The sequence below is a fragment of the Muntiacus reevesi genome, chromosome 3 (assembly GCF_963930625.1).
Source record: "Muntiacus reevesi chromosome 3, mMunRee1.1, whole genome shotgun sequence".
Classification (NCBI taxonomy): domain Eukaryota; kingdom Metazoa; phylum Chordata; class Mammalia; order Artiodactyla; family Cervidae; genus Muntiacus; species Muntiacus reevesi.
In genome coordinates, this window is record NC_089251.1 from 151032810 (window position 1) to 151053102 (window position 20293).

Consider the following 20293-nt stretch of genomic DNA (forward strand, 5'->3'; position numbering starts at 1 on the left):
TTATAATATCCAAAGAGTGTCATACATGGAGTTCAAGTTACGTTTTTATCACAGCATCATGTCATTGGGCCATTTTCCATTGTCTATGATTAAAATTTCTTAGGAGGGATGAAATATGCTAGCACTTACATTTCAGAAGGTGGATAATGTCACTTGGCAATATACCTCTCTATGAAGACCTATGGATGTTCAGAAGTTACTGTTAATGTAAGAGAAGTAATTCACTGAAAGTATTAAGTTTTAAAAGTCTTTTGTTCTTTGAAGGTGGTTTCCAGAAGTGCAGAATATTTATTACCAAGGTAATAAAAAAAAACTATTGCCAACTGGTGAGAGCAGTGCCAAAATGGAATCTTTTTTCAACTGCGCTGCTACGCTTATGACTTTGCAGCTGCAGGAGCTCGCTTTGGTTTCCATGCAAGATTTCACAGACTTAATTGCACAACCCCCAGTAAGTAAGATTCAGTCATACCAGTATTCACTTACCAACTTATTCTCAGTTCCTTCAGAGTGGATAATTATAACTTTTACCAGTGAGAGATCAGAAAGTATATATTTAGACCTATCACACTTATCTGTTTTAGAACATATTATTATTATTTTTGCTATTATATTAGTGAGGTTAATGGGAATTAGTGAAAATTCCCATCATTGGGAAGTTTGGGTCATGATGACTGGGGAAGGTTTCTTCAAACAAGTCTTTTCTTTCTGTAAGAAGGTCCTGAAACAGGGTGAGCAGTCTGGAATTTGAATATTCTCCTCTTGGGCTCCTTCTTGCATGATGCTAGAGGCTCACTGCTGTACGCATCTTCCTTTCTCTGGCATCTTGACCCTATAGTAGATACCCGCAGGTCTGGCTGGGAATGGCTCTTATATTTTCTGGCTCAGCTCCTGCTTGGGCTGCCTGTCTAGGCCACGAGAGGAAGGCTGTATTCTAACTTGGACCAGGGCCACCCTGAGTCTCTCACAATTGATATGCATATTTATGGATACTTTATAATATGTATACTTTATATAATTTCTTTGTTGCAGGATTCCATTAGAGCCTTTGAGCATCCAGGTTTTGTCATGAGGCTGATTCTTGATAACGACACCATTAAGTTTGAACCTGATTTCAATGATTATGTAGACATCTTTCTAAATGTTTACGATGTCATGATTAAGGCTGTCAATTTTGTGCCAAGAGTTGAGACAAAATTGTATTCCAAATGGGTAAGTAGCAACGATATTCTGATTGCTTGAATTTGCATGATAGTATTTCCTTCAAATAACTTCTGGAAGGTATAGACTGGTATCCTCTGCTTAACAGAATATAAATGACTTAATCACATTGGCTTATAAGGCAGTATTGCTTGAAAATATACTATTTTCCCATTAGCTTCTCTTTAATACCAGTTTCTTAGACCAGTCTTTCATTGAACTCAGCTGAAAACTTTCTGAAGGGGAAGTTGTGATCAGGTCTGAAGCTATTAATGAGCATTTTCTGTCACACTTCTACATGCTGTTGACCACTAGTAAATGCTTTTCCAGCTTTGCAAAACACTGCTTCTAATGATTACCTTCCTCATACACCTTTATCCAGGAATAGTCAATGTCGCCTTACTTCCGAATCATAGATCCTACTTCCCTTCTCTCTTTGGCCAAATATTTAGCAACATTCTGCTGAACTACAATATTTCAACAGTAGTTATTGCAATCTAGTATATGAAATGAGCATGTCTGAAAATTCATTTATTTAAAAGCTTTTCAAGTTTCCTAAGTCCAACCATTAGCTTTCTTTTTCCTTTTTTATTTTTTAAATAGTTTATGAGTATTTCATGCATAAAAAGAGTACAGGGCTGTTTAAAGTTTTAAGGATAATGTTTAAAGTTTTAAGTAGTAATAAAGTTAACAGCTTCATGCCTTCAATCTAACTTATACAATGACTGTGACCTTTAAGCTCTGCGCCTCAGTTGCCCTTCCCTGTTCATAGTTCTGTTCTTCTACCTTCTAGCAAAGGACTCACTATCTTGCATTTTGTAGTTATTATTCTGAATTTTTAAAGATAAACTTACTATCAGTACATGATTGCATATTTTAAAAATTTCTTTTTAGTTTTCCCATATTGTTGTATAGGTGGAGTCAGCTTATAAATAGTCCATGACTTGTTTTATTTTACTTAACATTGTGATTGTGACATTATTCATTTTGAGAATATTATCGTTTCCGTAGATCTAACTTTTTTATTTTTACTTTCTCAGGGCCCATTAACTTCTTTTTTCAGCTAGGCCTGATCATTTTTGATAGTCTCTTATACTTAGTTATGCATTCATTATTCTTCTGTTTGCCGATCTGCGTCCTGCTCTTGGTGGTTTTTCTGTAAGTGCTTTTCCTTTATTCCTATGGCCTTGTACAACTGAGAACTTTATGCAGGACATCTTTGAGGCCTTGGTTTGAATTGGTTCCTCTGGAATTTGCATATTGATATGTGCTCTTGAGGCCCCTGCAAACCCAGTACCCTTTTAGACAAAATTTTTGCTTGAGGATTAGGTGGACAATACTGATGGTGTGAATGTTTACCCAAATCTGTATGAGAACAGATTTGTGGTTACAAATTCTTAAGACAACCACTGTTTTTCTTCTCCACTGAAAAACAAGGCCTAGATAAGACATTTCTCTTTCTTGTCCCCTCAGCTTGCAGCATTCTGAAATTTTATGTCCTGAGAACCCTCATTTTGAGGTTGTGTCACCTCTCAAGGTTTCTGGTTCCTGTGGGGATACCAGTTATGACTTCCCACCTTACTTATTTTGTGATGAATATTAATAAGATTCACATTGTTGTTGTTCAGTCACTATGTCATGTCCAATTCTTTGTGACCCCATGGACTGCAGCACACCAGGCTTCCCTCTCCTTAACTATCTACCAGAATTGCTCAAACTCATGTGGATTGAGTCAGTGATACTATCCAATGATCTCATCCTCTGTCATCCCCTTCTCCTCCTGCCCTCAGTCTTTCCTAGCATCAGGGTCTTTTCCAGTGAACCAGCTCTTTGCTCAAGTGGCCAAAGTACTGGAGCTTCAGCTTCAGCATCAGTTCTTCCAGTGAATATTCAGGACTGATTTCCTTTAGGACTGACTGGTTTGATCCCCTTGCAATCCAAGGGGCTGTCAAGAGTCTTCTTCAGCACCACAGTTCGAAAGCATCAATTCTCTGGCACTCAGCCTTCTTTAGGGTCCAACTCTCACATCCATACATGACTATTGGAAAAACTATAGCTTTGACTAAAGGAACTTTTGTCAGTAAAGTCTGTGCTTTTTAATATGCTCTCTAGGTTTATCATAGCTTCTCTTCTCAGGAGCAAGCGTCTTTTAATTTCATGGCTACAGTCAGTGTCCACAGTGGTTTTGGAGCCCAAGAAAATAAAATCTGTCACAGTTTCCACTTTTACCCCCCTCAGCTTGCCATAAAGTTGTGGTACCAGATGCTGTGACCTTTGTTTTTTGAATATTGAGTTTTAAGCCAGCTTTTTCACTCTCCTTTTTCACCTTCATCAAGAGACTCTTTAGTTCCACTTCATTTTCTGCCATTAGAGTGGTATCATATGCATATATAAGGTTGTTGATATTTCTCCTGGGTGATCTTGATTCCAGCTTGTGATTCATCCAGCCTGGCATTTTGAATGATAAACTATGCATATAAGTTAAATAAGCAAGGTGACAATATACTGCTTTGTACTCCTGTGCCAATTTTGAACCAGTCCATTGTTCCACGTCTGGTTCTAACTGTTGCTTCTTGACCTGTATGTAAGTTTCTCAGGAGACAGACAAGGAGGTCTGGTATTCCCATCTCTTTAAGAATTTTCCGCAGTTTGTTGTGATCCACACAGTCAAAGGCTTTCATGTAGTCAGTGAAGCAGAAGTAGATTTTTTCTGGAACTCCCTTGGTTTCTCTGTGATCTGATGGATGTTGGCTGCTTGAGCTCTGGTTCCTCTGCCTTTCCTAAATCCAGCTTGTTTATCTGAAAGTTCTTGGTTCATGTACTGTGGAAGCATAGCTTGAAGGATTTTGGGCATTACCTTGCTAGCCTGTGAAATGAGTGCAATTGTACGGCAGTTTGAACATTCTTTGGCATTGCCTTTTTTGGGGATTGGAATGAAAGCTGACCTTTTCCAGTCCTGTGGCCACTGCTGCGTTTTCCAAATTTGCTGGCATACTGAGTGTGGCATTTTAACAGCATCATCTTTTAGGAATTCCATCACTTCCACTAGCTTTGTTTGTAGTGATGCTTCCTAAGGCCCACTTGACTTCACACTCCAGGATGTCTGGCTCTAGGTGAGTAGCCACACCATTGTGGTTTTCTGGGTTGTTAAGACCTTTTCTGTACAGTTCTTCTGTCTATTCTTGCCACCTCTTCTTAATCTCTCTGCTTCTGTCAGTTCCTTGTCATTTCTGTCCTTTATTGAGCCCATCTTTGCATGAAATGTTCTCTTGGTATCTCCAGTTTTCTTGGAGAGATCTTAAGTCTTTCCCATTCTACTGTTTTCCTCTATTTTTTGCTTTTCACTTAGGAAGGTTTTGTCTCTTCTTGTTATTCTCTGGAATTCTGCGTTCAGTTGAGTGTGTATTTCCCTTTCATGTCTCTTCTTTTCTCAGCTATATGTAAGGTCTCCTCAGACTACCACTTTGCCTTCTTGCATTTCTTTTTCTTCAGACTGGTTTTGGTCACCATCCTCTGTACAGTATTATGAACCTCCACCCACAGTCCTTCAGGCTATCTGTCTACCAGATCTAATCCCTTGAATCTATTTATCATCTCCACTGTATAATCATAAGGGATTTGATTTAGATCATACCTGAATGGCTTAATGGTTTTCCCTACTTTCTTCAGTTTAATCCTGAATTTTGTAATAAGGAGCTCATGATCTGAGGCACAGTCAACTCCTGGTCTTTTTGTTGTTGTTGTTGACTGTATAGAGCTTCTCCGTCTTCAGATTGAGTATATTCTTTGCAGTTGGTTTTATTGTTGATCATCTGGTGATGTCCATGTCTTTTGTCTTGTTGGAAAAGGGTGTTTGATATGACAGTGTGTTTTCTTGACAAAACTCCCTTAGCCTTTGCCCTGCTTCATTTTGTACTCTATGGCCAAATGTGGCTGCTACTCCAGAAATCTCTTGATTTTCTCCTTTTGCATTCAATTTCCTATGATGAAAATGATATCTTTTTTGGTGTTAGTTCTAGAATGACTTGTAGGTCTTCATAGAACCATTTAAGTTCAGCTTCTTCAGCATTAGTGGTTGGGGCATAGATTTGGATTTCTATGCTGTTGAATGGTTTGCCTTGGAAACCAATCAAGATTATTCTGTAGTTTATGAGATTGCACCAAAGTACTGCATTTTGGATTCTTTTTTTGAGTATGAGGGCTCCTCCATTTCTTCTAAAAGACTCTTGTCCATGGTAGTAAATATAATGGAATCAGTAAACTAAAATGGACAAGCTTCACATTAGACCCAACAATTTCACATTGCATAAATTTCATAATATGTATTTATTTATACTAAAGTTCTTTTTCAGAAAGGATGACACCAAGTATCTACTGTGCCCCAAAAGTAAGGTTGAGATGACAGTGATGGTGGTGGGATTCACTAATGTTCTCATGAAGCATCTAGTTCTTAAAAAGTGTGATTTCCTGAAATGCCCACTAAGGGACATAGTGGGCAAATGCACCCTGGATTCCTGACGAATCACCCAGTTTGCTGAGGAGTCATTTGATATTATCACTTTAAAAGCTGTAGGGTATTCACTACTGGCAATGATTTTTGTTTGTGATAGTTAAAAATCCCTTCTCTGAAAAACAGGCAGAGAGAGAGACAGAGTATGTGTGTGTGTGTGTGTGTGTGTGTGTATTTAAAGTGTATCTTGGTTCGAGATAATAAACTATATTTGCACATTTACTTGTCCTCTTATTTAAAAAGAGGAGGCAAGCTGTTGAGATTTGTTTGCTTATTTAAAATTTTTATCTGATAATATTCTTGCCCATGTTATTCTAATGGTGGTAGCAGAATACAAATTTTGCAACTAGGGATTTTAGTCTGTTCTAGTTGCTGTTCACAGAATCAAAACTCAGGGTCCAATCAATGAGTAAACAGTCTTTCTTTGTTCCAGATAGATTACTCCTCAAGGTGACTAAGTATTGTGATCAAAGACTATAATCAAATGACATTGAACTGACTTATTTAAAAAAAATAATATACAATGCAAGCACTACCTTTTAAGCTAGCATATACAGTTGCACAAATAAAATGTGGATTTTGCTGTTTTGATATTCTAATTTTAATTTGTGCATGTTCTCAAGTGACTGCTCTTTCATCCATACAGAAAAACAAAACGCACCTAGATAGCCTCTAAGAAAAACAAAACATTATATGAAACCTAAATATTTAAAACATGCTGTGATTAGATTGAATTTCCTTCTGTAGACATAGATTGGAAAAATCAGAATACCTTGGGAGTAAAAAGACAATATGCTAAGATGGGCATTTTTACACAGCTAAATGATATGGTGTGCTTACTTGGAGGCTCAGCAGTCAAGAGTTCACATGCAATGCAGGAGATGTGTCTTTTATCTCTGTGCCAGAGAGATCCCCTGGAGAAGGGAATGGCTCCTCACTCCAGTATTCTTGCCTTGGAAATCCCATGGACAGAGGAGCCTGGCAGGCTACAGTCCATGGTCTTGCAAAAGAGCTGGACCTGACTTAAGCGACTAAATAGCAAAACACAAATGATATGGTTACCTTAATTTAAGGTATTTTAAATGACTCATATAGTTTTTATCCCTTTGTTTAGGAAAGTAAGTCTAAACCAACAGTCTTGAAGCCAGTAATTCTGGATGAAATTGTCGAAGCTCACAAAGAAAAGATTAAGGAGGTGGTTATGCGTGAGAGCGTGGCACCCATTGAGCACCTCAGATTTTATGACAAGTATGATTTTTTAATTACCAGAAAAGCTGAACAAGATGCTGATGCTTTCCTTGCAGAAAATCATCATTATGTGAGAATAATACAAGAAATTCGCAAATATCAAAAACTCATAGAGAATATACAGTACACATCTAGAAAGGTAAATCACCCATTTTGTACAACTGTTCTTTGTACCTATTGATCTTTTCCCTGATCTATTATGCTGTATTTCTACACTGTACAGTGAAAGAATTAGACCATTATTATCAACGAATAGCTATTTACTGGACTTTTCTACATGCCAAGCATTGTGGTAAGCCCTGGCTATATGGACATAGACAAAACACAAGGTTCTTCTGCTCAGAGGGCTGAAAGTCTACCCTGCAAGCCTGACTTTTAAATACTTTCTTTAATTTGACCCTTCAAAAATATTAAGAACTAATTTTTTAAATTGCTTTGGTGTTTATAAATACTTCGGAATAATGGCAATTATACCAAAATGTATATTTGGAAAACTCAGCAAATTTGGAAAACTTAGCAGTGGCCACAGGACTAGAAAAGGTCAGTTCTCATTCCAATCCCAAAGAAAGGAAGTGCCAAAGAGTGCTAAAACTGCCGCACAATTGCACTCATCTCACACGCTAGTAAAGTAATGTTTAAAATTCTCCAAGCCAGGCTTCAGCAATACGTGAACCGTGAATTTCCAGAAGTTCAAGCTGGTTTTGGAAAAGGCAGAGGAACCAGAGATCAAATTGCGAACATTCGCTGGGTCATCAAAAAAGCAAGAGAGTTCCAGAAAAACATCTATTTCTGCTTTATTGATTATGCCAAAGCCTTTGACTGTGTGGATCACAATAAACTGTGGAAAATTCTGAAAGAGATGGGCATACCAGACCAGCTGATCTGCCACTTTAGAAACCTGTATGCAGGTCAGGAAGCAACAGTTAGAACTGGACATGGAACAACAGACTGGTTCCAAATAGGAAAAGGAGTACGTCGAGGCTGTATATTGTCACCCTGCTTATTTAACTTATATACAGAGTACATCATGAGAAACGCTGGGCTGGAAGAAGTACAAGCTGGAATCAAGATTGCTGGGAGAAATATCAATAACCTCAGATATGCAGATGACACCACCCTTATGGCAGAAAGTGAAGAAGAACTAAAGAGCCTCTTGATGAAAGTGAAAAAAGTTGGCTGAAAGCTCAGCATTCAAAAAACAAAGATCATGGCATCCGGTCCCATCACTGCATGGCAAAACGATGGGGAAACAATGGAGACAGTGGCTGACTTTATTTTTCTGGGCTTCAAAATCACTGCAGATGGTGACTGCAGCCATGAAATTAAAAGATGCTTACTCCTTGGAAGGAAAGTTATGACCAACCTAGACAGTGTATTAAAAAGCAGAGACATAAAAAATAAATAAATAAATAAATAAATAAAAAGCAGAGACATTACTTTGTCAACAAAGGTTCATCTAGTCAAGGCTATGGTTTGTCCAGTGGTCATGTATGTATGTGGGAGTTGGACAATAAAGAAAGCTGAGTGCAGAAGAATTGATGCTTTTGAACTGTGGTGTTGGAGAAGACTCTTGAGAGTCCCTTGGACTGCAAGGAGATCCAACCAGTCCATCCTAAAGGAGATCAGTCCTGGGTGTTCATTGGAAGGACTGATGTTGAAGCTGAAACTCTAATACTTTGGCTACCTGATGCGAAGAGCCAACTCATTGGAAAAGACCCTGATGCTGGGAAAGATTGAGGGCAGGAGGAGAAGGGGACGACAGAGAATGAGATAATTGAATGACATCATCGACTCTATGGACTTGGGTTTGGGTGGACTCTGGGAGTTGGTGATGGACAGGGAGGCCTGGTGTGCTGCGGTTCATGGGGTCGCACAGTGTCAGACACGACTCAGCGACCTAACTGAACTGATACTAAAATGTGGTAACTTCTGTTTAGTAGGAGACTGGTAATTAAACATTTTATTCTTTTGTCCTTTTTAAAATATTTTCCAAAATCGCTACCATGAACATTCATTACTTTTTGTACAGAGCATATACAACTTTTAAATCTCACACTGTCTATGTTTCAATAACTCAGTTCTCCAAAGTTTTTATATCCATTATTGTCCTGAAATAGAATTGGCTTAAGATATTCTATTCAAGGAGATTTACTGAGAAGATAGTGGTAGAGTATTTTAAAAAGCCAGCCTACATTATATTAAAAAAAAAAAACAGCTCAATTGTATTAGATCACATATACAAAGCAATATTGTGGAAAAGCAAAATTGTGGGAATCATTTATCTCATTTCATGTTTATTAAACTTTTAATACCCAACATTGCAGACTGTTCGTTTAGGAATGTTTGAAGTGCGCTGTGAGGAATTAATCAGAGCTTTGGTGAGGCGAGCAGATGTCATTTGTGGAAAACTTATTGCTAAAATGTTCAGAGATCATCAGGAAGTAAATACAAGGTATTGTGTGTAATACTTTTATTTGGTGGGGGGGAGGTGGTTTAAATAGAGTCAACTGTCAACTAAAGTGATGGACAAAGCAGTGTCATAAATGACCTAAAAGAAAAGATAAAGCCAAACTTATTTCTACTTTAATCTATTTAGTATCTTTTTTTCACCGTGAATATGTCTTCCCAGTTGTCTGAATTAAGGTGGTATTAAAATGCGTTTGCATTTCTTTTGTACAAGTCATGTGGATATTATCTAACTTTACATTTTTAAATTTGTGTAATCAGTACACAGAGTGAATTTTCAAAGTGGATATTCATAGTAGTTGTCAAGGATCCCAAATTTGGAACATCATTTTACAGTAATTACCCTTCATGTCCATGGGAACATGTTACCTTTAACTGTAAACTCATTTGTTGCCCAACCTGGAGATTTTAAGGAAAACTGACTCTTGTTAAGTAAACTCAAAAATGCTAATGTGTAAAGCAGAATACCTATTTAAGACTAGAAGTGTAATTAGTGTAGTTTTCTGACACTGGTGATAATGTGGCTCCAGGAACCTCTTTTCCTGGTATGAGTTACATGGAATAAATCCCCAAGATAATCAGAATTTTTATAGTTATAGTGTTAGAGGAAATATAATTAAAAAGAATATTTCTTTTAGCTTGTGTAGAAGCCTGGAGGAAGGTCAGGCACAGCATTAGGGACATAGACTATGAACAAAACTGCTGAAGTTATGTTGCAGAAGTGGACACCCAATCCAGTAAATTACAACAGGATGTATTGAATCACAGAGAAAGAACAGTAGAGAAGGAAATGATCAATTTCCTTTCACAGTGAAGGTTGGAGGAGAGGGGAAAATCAGGGAAGGCTGAAAAGTGGCAGTGATACATAAATTCATTTTGAAGATTGAGTAGGAGTCCAGCAGGTGAGCAGTGTGGGTGAAAGAATCCCAGTTAGAGGATACAGTGTGTTGAAGGAAGCGAGGCATGAAATGGCTGATGTGCTCCAAGAGCAAGGCCTGGGTTGTGTGACTTTCACAGATACTGTGAGAGATGAGAGGTGGGGTTTGGGGGGAGGCTGAAGAGGGTGGCACCGCATGAAAAAGGGCTAGGACTTGGGTGGCTTATCTGAGACCCAGAATCATATATTCATCTTAAAGTACCTTTTCCTCTGAAAGTGTAGAATAGTGAATAAGTCTTTTACTTATAACATTTCATGCTGAGTGAAATATTTAATTTCATAGCCATTTCCCTGCCTCTTAGCTGCCCCTAGAGCTCATGCCAGTTCTACTTTTTCCCTTTTTCTCCTAAGTATGCCTCTCACCAGACTCACAGTATGTACAGAGGACACACCAGGACTATTACAGGAACTCTTAGATTCAAATACCCTCAGCTCCTTGCTCTCATGTGTTTCAACTCACCTCTGCAAGGACCCCTTCCCCCTCTGGCTCCCCACATTCTCACAGGGCAAGAGTCTGGCAACCATTCAATGTTCTTGTCTCCACCCATAAGCTCAGCCTCATTGCCTCCCATCTCCCTGGACCTGTGTTTTTGGGTTGTCCCCTCTGTGTCTCATCTTAAATCTCTTGTTCACTTTTTGATTCTGCCTCTGAAATTTGCAAACATGTTCAAAACCCTCTTCCATTCTCCATCCTCCACTTCAGCTCAATACCATCACCATCCATTCCATCTCTTTCACCTCAGCCAATCTTCTTGAATAAATTTCTATGCGTTATCTCAACTTTCCTAACCTCTCACAACTCTTTTTTTTTTAATTTCATGGTAAGTTCATTATTTGTATTGCCCACAACTCAAGTCAGTAGGAAATATTTGCATGCTCCCAGAAGTTTTTGAGCTCACCAGCCCATTTTAACCATGCCTTCCAAGTAGACCTCTTTTTGTGCCATCTCAACTAAATCTCTGGTAGCATCCTTGAAACTCTAGGTCGGAAGTGATTGTTCATAGTCTTGTCTTTCATACTGGAATGCGGACTGTCTGAGAACCATTACTACATTCCACGTTTCTGTATCTCTGTCACTTAATACAGTAGTTAGGAACATGATGATCATTAAAAGTGTATTGAATGAATAAGTGAGCACAAATTTGCTTTTAATTAATTAGATGTCATATATGTAAGATAATCTAACTGTATTTCTCATGGAATACAGTAATGGAATTTTAAAATAGTATACATGAATATATTTCAGAATAAAATTTATTTGTATAAATGGCTTTTGTCTGGTTTTTCAGATTATGTGAGGAATTTGAGAAGATATCTGAAAAAGCTCTTAGCACACCTCCAAATACAGCAGAACTGATGGAAATGAAGGTATTGTTTATAAGCTCTGTATGTGTGTATGAGTAAATTGTTTTGCTTATTTTTCCCAGTTTTTTATAATTATTGACATGATAATATAGTAACAAATCACTCCAAAAGTTAAAACAGGGGCTTAAAATTGTAAGTTACACACATACACTCTCTCTCTGTTTCTCTCTCTCTGAAGCTTGGTGATGCAGGCTGGGTACTCCTAGATGGTTCTGACTTAGTCAGATTGACTTTCTCAGTTGGATTGACCATTATCCTTGTCTTCAGTGACTTTCTTCTGCTCCGCTTTCCTCTCAAACCTCAGCAGTCTCACCTGCGTGTTTTCGTGGGCTGATAGAGACAGAAAAGCAAGCCCAGTTGCGCGTATGGTTTTTAAGTTTCTCATTGTGTCAAAATAGCGAGTAGCCTATTGACCAAAGCAAGTCACATGGCCACAGAGTCCGTGAGAGGACACTCTAAGATTAGATAGTGGAAGAGGTGAGATATTGGAGTTATTAATGCAGTTGTCTGTCTACAAGGATCTTTTTGAGAGCACTATTAATAATCATTACTATGCTAACAGGCATAAATCAGGACTGTCTTGGGAAACCTGAGATATGTGATCATCCTTCATTTTTTAAACAATGAATGTTTAATCCTTAAGTAATATTTTGCTTTGCTTTCTATAGGTTATCTTTTATTCTCTCATATATTAAACATTTCTGTGATAGTTTGCTGAAAAATATTTTGAGCTTCGGACTTATGGTACTGAAAGTATTAGATAAGTCTCCTACGCTTGAGGTCTGCCTGATGGTGAATAAAATAATATAAGACACCTGGCTAATCATCTTTTATTTTGTTCCTTTTCCATTTGTATAACATTAAGCTTTTATAGGAGCTTTTTTCCCCCTTTTCTAGCAATCACAAGATCCAAAATAGAACCTTGTGTTTCTAGATTTTAAAATATTTAAGCAAACCCAGCAAAAAGTGTAAAATCATTCAAAAGTTTGTATAGGTAAGAAATTACAAAAGGAGTTCAGATGATTATGTACATTAAATTAATCACTTGAAAATGTTGTTAAAATCATTAGAACCAACTTTTATATACAGCCTCTCTCTGTATTTCCTCTATTTCCTTTTCGAGTATTTATACTTGGACTGGGGCTCTTGGCACCTGAATGTATATGTGTGTATCAAATACAAACATACCTATGGTACTTTTTTTAGAATCTTTTATATCTTATGTTAGTTGTTGTAAAAATGATATTTTAATATGGATGATTTTAAAGGTAGCTAGAGAGTTCCATAGCTGGAAATTCCTTTGAAAAATAATGAATATTGAGTATGAAGAGTGTTATTTATTTACCCCCTTAGCTATCACTGGAATTATATAGGAACTTGGAGTTATTTGGTGTGAATTTCTGTTTATAGCAACATTTAACAGAATTAGCAAATATGACTTACTACTTGATATTATATTTCTGTATCTTGAAAAAGTTTATTTCTGTAAGGTCATAAACATCTCGTTTTACTCAATACAGAACTCAGTCATTTTTTATCAGTAAAAGGAAATAAAAATCCAGTTGTTTGACTGCTTAGAAAGCTGATTAACCAAGTTGCAAAAATGCATTTTCAGTTAGACCTTTATTTGAATTTGCAACCAAAAAAACAGCCTAATTAGAGTGACATATGAAAGATTTCAAGACAGTGTCTTTTTCTTAACTGAAGGGTAATTGATTTACAGTACTGTGCTGATTTCTGAAATACCAGCATGAACCAGCCATAGGTTTTCCATGTCCCCACCTCCTCCCCATCTCACTCCTCTAGGCTGTCACCCCGCCCCAGCTTGAGTTCCCTGAGTCACGCAGCAAATTACCGTTGGCTATCTATTTTACATATGGTAATGTATGTTTCCATGTTACTCTCTTTTTTTTCTGTTTATTTATAAAAGTGAAAAATAATATGGAATTGTATGAAATAAAAGTTTCTCTTTTCCATAATTTCTTTCTTTGTGGGTAATGGTTCTCTCCAATTGTGTGTGTGTGTGTGTGTGTGTGTGTGTGTGTGTGTGTGTGTGTGTAGACAGATAGATAGCAGAGAGTGACAAAAAGGAAGAGCAAGAGAGAGCTGGTTATAAGAAATTTAAAAGAACTTTAAAAGCATTAAAAAAGGTACTTACTTCCTGGACAGGGAGATATGGGGTATAACACAGGGAAAATAAACACAGGTTAGGATAAGTAATTGCCAGTTTTCTCATTTTTCTGTAGGGTAGCAAGTTTCCTTCGCCATTTATATTTTTAAGATATATGCATAGCTTAATGTTTCAAGAGAACTTTGAGAGAACCACATGTATATATGTACATATACATGGGCACTTCCGTGTGCATGCACATGCGTGCACACACACACACACACACACACACACTCCCCCCTATATATTCACCCACTCACACGAGAAGAGATCTGCTTTTGCAAAAATACAATCATTACTCCTATAAATTATTTTATTCACTTAATAGTGTACCTTCTCTGTACTTCTACTAAGTAAATAGGCCTCTTAGTTTCTTCCAAAATCAATAGCCAATTACTTCAGTACAATATATTAAATGATTTGTCATTTCACTCCTGATTTGAAATGCCTCTTTTTCAACAGTAAATTTCCATACATATTTGAATCTATTTCTGAGCTCTATTCTTGTCCATTCTCTACTTCTAAAGCCAGAATAGGAACTGTTTAAATTACTGCATCTATATAGTGCATTTTGCTGTTTAGCAGAGCTAGTCTCTATCATTTCACTTTTTAATGATTATCTTTGCCTTCTTGAGTATTTAGGCTTCCCTGGTGGCTCAGAGGGTAAAGTGTCTGCCTGCAATGTGGGAGACCCAGGTTTGATCCCTGGGTCGGGAAGATCCCCTGGAGAAGGAAATGGCAACCACTCCAGTATTCCTGCCTGGAGAATCCCATGGACGGAGGAGCCTGGTAGGCCACAGTCTACGTGGTCACAAAGAGTTGGACATGACTAAGCGACTTCACTTTCTTTCTTTCTCAAATATTTACTCTTGAGTACTTTCAGAGACTTAGAATCATATCAAATTTAGTTTCTTTTAATACCCTTGCAATTTTGATTGAAATTGCATTGACTTTGTAGACTGAAGGAGAAACTGTTAGTCCCTCAATTGTGTCTGACTCTTTGCTACCCCATGGACTGTAGCTCCCCAGGCTCCCCTGTCTGTCCATGGAATTCTCCAGACAAAAATACTGGAGTGGGTTGCTATTTCCTTCTCCTGAGGAATGGCTTCCTTCATAGCTCAGTTGGTAAAGAATCCACCTGCAATGCAGAAGAGCCCAGTTCAATTCCTGGGTTGGGAATATCCCCTGGAGAAGGGATGGGTTACCCACTCCAGTATTCTTGGCCTCCCTTGTGGCTCAACTGGTAAAGAATATTAAATAGTAAAGTAACATGTTAAATAAAACTAATTATTATTTTTGAATTTTAAAATCTGTTCTGTTTTTGGGGGGGTATAAACTAGAATTCTGCCAAACTGTTGCTTATATATACTATCTTGTAACATGCTTTCTTGAGATATTTTTGTGTTCAAGAGATGAAGATTCTTACAGATGTGATGCTGGGGACTGTGAAAGTGAAAGTCACTGAGTCGTGTCTGACTCTTTGCGACCCTGGACTATACAGTTCATGGAATTCTCCAGGCCAGAATACTGGAGAGGGTAGCCTTTCCCTTCTCCAGGGATCTTCCCAATGCAGGAATTGAACCCAGGTCTCCTGCATTGCAGGCAGATTCTTTACCAGCTGAGCCACAAGGGAAGTCCACTGGGAACTGTAAGGAGAATCCGCCTGCAATGCGGGAACCCTGGGTTCAGTCCCCGGGTTGGGAAGATCCCCTGGGGGAGGGAGAGGCTACCCACTCCAGTATTCTATCCTGGAGAATTCCATGGACTATAACTAGGGGGTCACAAAGAGTCAGACACAACCGAGCAACTTTCACTTTTTCCAGAGGATCTTTCCAACAAAGGGATCAAACCCAGGTCTCCCGCATTGCAGGCAGATTCTTTACTGTCTGAGCCACCATTTACATCTTTATAATATTGTGTCTTAATATGTATTTCTATATTTGTTTGGTACTTTAAAAATGTCCCTCAGTAAAGTACTGTAGTCTTCCTCATAGGTTTAGCACATTCCCTGTTAAATTTGTCTTCAGTTATATTTTAGTTTTCTGCTCAGCTGTGTCTGACTCTTTGTGACCCCATGGACTATAGCCCACCAGGCTCCCCTGTCCATGGGATTCTCCAGGCAAGAATACTGGAGTGGGTTGCCAAGTACTCCTCCACAGGATCTTCCCAACCCAGGGATCGAACCCAGGTCTCTTGCATTGCAACCAGATTCTTTACTGTCTGAGTCACCAGGAAAGCCCATATTTTAGTTTTTATAGCTAAAGTCTTGCCGCACTTGTGTCTGATGCAGATTTGCAATTTTACACTTGTTAACGATGGTTATTTGACTGTCTCCTCCACTAAACTTCAAGCTCTCTGAGGGCAAAGCCCATGTCTGTTTTTGTCACACTGAATTGCCAGCACTTGGCACAGTATCAGGCATACAGTAGGTGCCACAAAATGCTATTCTGAAAGAATGGTATCACTCAGCATCTGCTTCTCATGTTCCATAGAACTATAGCGCTTCTTGACTTTCCAGTGCTTTTGGTCTGTTGTTTAGTGTTTCTGTCCCCCGCCCCGCCCCCCTGCTCTTACTGAAAATCAGTAAGGCTTTCAGGAGGGATGAAAAGCAGACTCTACTGCAGTCCCCTATTTAAACCAAAAGTCTGTCCTAACAAGTCTGTACAATTTATGCAATGTATTTCCACAGGCTATTTTTTGACATGAGCTGTTCCTTAAAATGCCATCTGTAATTTTTTTCCCCTCAGGCTTATATTCAGAAAGTAGAAACAGTTGATATGGTTGAACTGGGACAAAGACTGGTGGATTCTAAAAACTGCCTCACCTTCCTCATTGAGTGTACCAACTTTTCCCCAGCTGACATTAGACTAAATAATAATGTCTTCCAGTGGTATGGAAGAATGGAAGAAATTTTTGATGAACATAGGAAAATCATTAAGGATAAAACAGAACAATATCAAGAAGGTCTTAAGGTAGGCATCGTGGATATTTTAAATTATTTTCATTTTCTGGAAATATTTAGCTTCCTACATAGCACTGTCAGCTCCTCTATTTCACAGTTCACATATTTTAGCTCTCTCTTCCCATTAATCTTAGTAGAAGATAGTACACATATTGGATGTATGTGGCATCATTTCTTGATTTTTCGAGGGAGTAAACTTTAATACATTGTCCACAAATGACCATTAATAAAAATGTTATCTTATACAGTTTATAGTACTCTCTTGAGTTTACTTTTGTTAAGGCCAAAGCTCCCTTGGTGGGGTATGCCTTCACTCTGTGTAATCGCCAGCTTGCCTAAGTACTCCACCAGCTCTACTGTTCGGTAATTTGAACCTTTTGTGCGCGTCCTACAAACAAGATGGTTTGTGATTCGCCCTGTCTGTCCAGCCTCATCTCCTATGTCTTCCCACTCCTTGCTCTTGTCTCTTCAGTAACCCTGAGCAACTTCTGGTACCCGCTCTCCTATACCGCTCATCTCCTGCCCACACTCTCCATTTCTTCTTCTGTTTTTAACGTTTATCAGGTACTTGCTTGCGCTGGGTCCTCGTTGCCGCACAGGCTTCTCTCTAGTTGCCGTGCACAAGCTCCTCGCCGTGGTGGCCTCTTGCTGCAGCGCACAGACGCTGCGATGCCCTGGCTTTGGCCGTTGTGCACACGGGCTCTGGACCACAGGCTCAGTGGCTGTGGCACGTGGCCTGAGTTGCCCTGTAGCATACGGGAGCTCCCCAGTCAGGGATCGAACCCGTGATTCCTGCACTCGCAGGCAGATGCTCATCCCGCTGGTCACCGGGGAAGCCGCACCCTCTCCATTTCATCTGGAGTGCCCACCGTCCCCCACACATGCCTGTCTGTCCTCACAGTCATTGGCTGCCAGAGAAGCGCTTTCCGTCAGACCTCCGTGCTTCTGCACCTCTGCTCCCGTGATAGTTCTCACACACCTCCATGGGGCTGATTACATTATTATTTTCAGGTTTTCTCCCCACTTGTTGGTCACCTCTTTGATAGCAGGACTTGTTTTTTTTACATTTTCTCTATTTTTTTAACCCTACTGGATAGCACAGTGCCTGACACACAGAAATGCCGTGAGCATCTCATAGCTATGATCTGAATAAATGACACCGTATTTTCAGTCTCATTTTGCAGATGAAGAGATTTAGGTTCCCAGTGAAGGTGAGCAGACTTGTTTCAAGTCAGCCAGTAGAGCTGCTCTTTGACCGCAAGCCTGACCTCTGTCTGCCACACTAGAGCAGATACAATTAATTGACAGAATATGTTTGGAGCATAAATTAGAGACTTAAAAATTTCTTAATCCTTCATTTTAAACTGTAAGTGTATGTTTAAGTATTTCTTTCTGTTTTACATTTAGGCCATTTCACAATTTTTTAAAACCTGTAGAAAATATCATGTATATTAGATGCTTATGCTACATACAATATAATAGATTCTTAGGAAATCACTGGGTGACCCAGAATTATCTATACTTCATGGTAATGTATACCATTCTACAAACTATACTTCACATTAATGAATTTTTCTTCTCATTTTCCTTCTCTCACTGGGCCAGAGCAATAAATTGCCCAGGAAACTAAAGAGGACAGAAATCAACCTAGATAATCTATGAAATATAAAATTATTTTTAATAACCTAGATTTGAGTTTTGACTGTTTTATTAAGAGCTGTTTAAGAACCATTTAATTTGGAATGTCTTTCCAATGACAATTTTGTAAGAAACCTCTCATTAAAACACACACACATTTGTTTTATACTAGAAGGGTTTAGTTTTTAGGCTTTTAAATCTGTATATATTTTTCTTTATTTCCTGTGAACTCATGGGATAAGAAAAATAAACTCAGGATGCTTTGTTTTAGCATTACTAATTGAATCTGAATATTAGAATGCAAATAAAGAAATTCACTTTTTTCCAGTTAGTAACAATGCTGCAGTTACCTTTATAGGTCTTTAAAAAATGGGAGTTCTCTTAGTCCCATACTTGATTGTCATGAGATTTTTCTCAAGTGAGTATATATTTCATTAGCATAGTAAAGAATACCATTGTTTATTACATTCTTATACATTTTATTAGTTAGAATTTCTTACATTGATGATAGAGGGGTAAATGTTCTCTGATTTATGAGTTACAGGAATCTTAACCCATTAGTTTTAAAGCCAGACTTAATTCTACATGTTTTGGATCCCAGGCATCTTCACGTCCCTGGGACTCTCCAGGCAAGAACACTGGAGTGGGTTGCCATTTCCTTCTCCAGTGCATGAAAGTGAAAAGTGAAAGTGACTTAGCAGCAGCGTCCCTTTCTTTATATTTTGCCAGTGATGAAATGTAATAATTCTGATAACCCTTATAAATTCCAAAACTTTCTCTTGATGCTTAGGGGTTTTTACTCTTAAAAATAGTAACAAAAAATTGTTTTTTATTAGTTACGGTGTGAACGGTTTGTGGAGGAATTGGAAAGTTATGCTAAACAGTCAGAAGAATTTTACTCATTTGGAGATCTTCAGGATGTACAACGGTATCTGAAAAAGGCTCAGACACTGAATGGAAAGTTGGATTTAGCAGCAGAAAAGGTATAATTTAAAAATTCTTAGTAGGATGAATTAGTTCAACAGAAAGAGCATTTGACTTTGTATTGGGTATTCACCTTTAAGAAATGGATTCAAAGAGTTTAACAACATTTAATTAGAGATTAACATATATGGCACAAATAGATCTTATAGACGTGCTTCAGGGAGGAGCAGCATTGCTGTTTTCTGTTGGTAGTGATAACATTTTAGGGGCCTTCCTCTTTTATTTTAAAGATAGAGTTGTATGTCCATCTGCTTTTTAAGTTTTATTTTGTGTCACTTGATCATTTACATTATGGGATAGCACCTGGTTAGTGTTTAGATTTCCCACCTTCATGGAAGCCAGCTTAGATTTCAAGGCTGTGTTTTAATGGTCCATTGTTTTTTCCCATCAAGCCAACTTTGTTTTTGCAATACCTCTATCTCAGAAAACAGTGTTCTCATTAGAAGCTGGGTGGGGAAAAGCCATACTCTTTGCCATGTAAGACGTTTGAAATTTTTAATTATATTTTTTATAAAAAGGGGAAACAGAAAAACGGGCGTCTGTGGTGGTTCAGTGGTAAAGAACCTGTCTGCCAATGCAAGAGAGGCGGGTTCAATCCCTGAGTTGGGAAGATCCCCTGGAGCAGGAAATGGCAAACCATTCCAGTATTCTTTCCTGGGAAATCCCATGGGCAGAGAGACTGGCGGGCTACAGCCCATGGGGTTGCAGAAGAGTCAGATACAACTTAGCAACTGAACAACAACAACAAAATATGAAAACAGACCATATTATGATTCTCTAACATTCCTAATATATTGCAAGATTTTGATATTTTAG

The 20293-nt window shown here is 38.3% G+C and overlaps 1 protein-coding gene across 1 annotated transcript in view; it reads left to right on the forward strand.

Moving 5' to 3' along the window:
• DNAH7 (dynein axonemal heavy chain 7) overlaps positions 1 to 20293 on the forward strand; it is a 263405-nt gene that overhangs the window by 55741 nt on the left and 187371 nt on the right. The window contains exons 11-17 of the mRNA XM_065927706.1: positions 265 to 448; positions 1030 to 1209; positions 6822 to 7094; positions 9280 to 9407; positions 11648 to 11726; positions 16641 to 16865; positions 19330 to 19476. Coding sequence (XP_065783778.1) covers positions 265 to 448; positions 1030 to 1209; positions 6822 to 7094; positions 9280 to 9407; positions 11648 to 11726; positions 16641 to 16865; positions 19330 to 19476 — 1216 coding nt within the window. The remainder of the gene's footprint in view (positions 1 to 264; positions 449 to 1029; positions 1210 to 6821; positions 7095 to 9279; positions 9408 to 11647; positions 11727 to 16640; positions 16866 to 19329; positions 19477 to 20293) is intronic.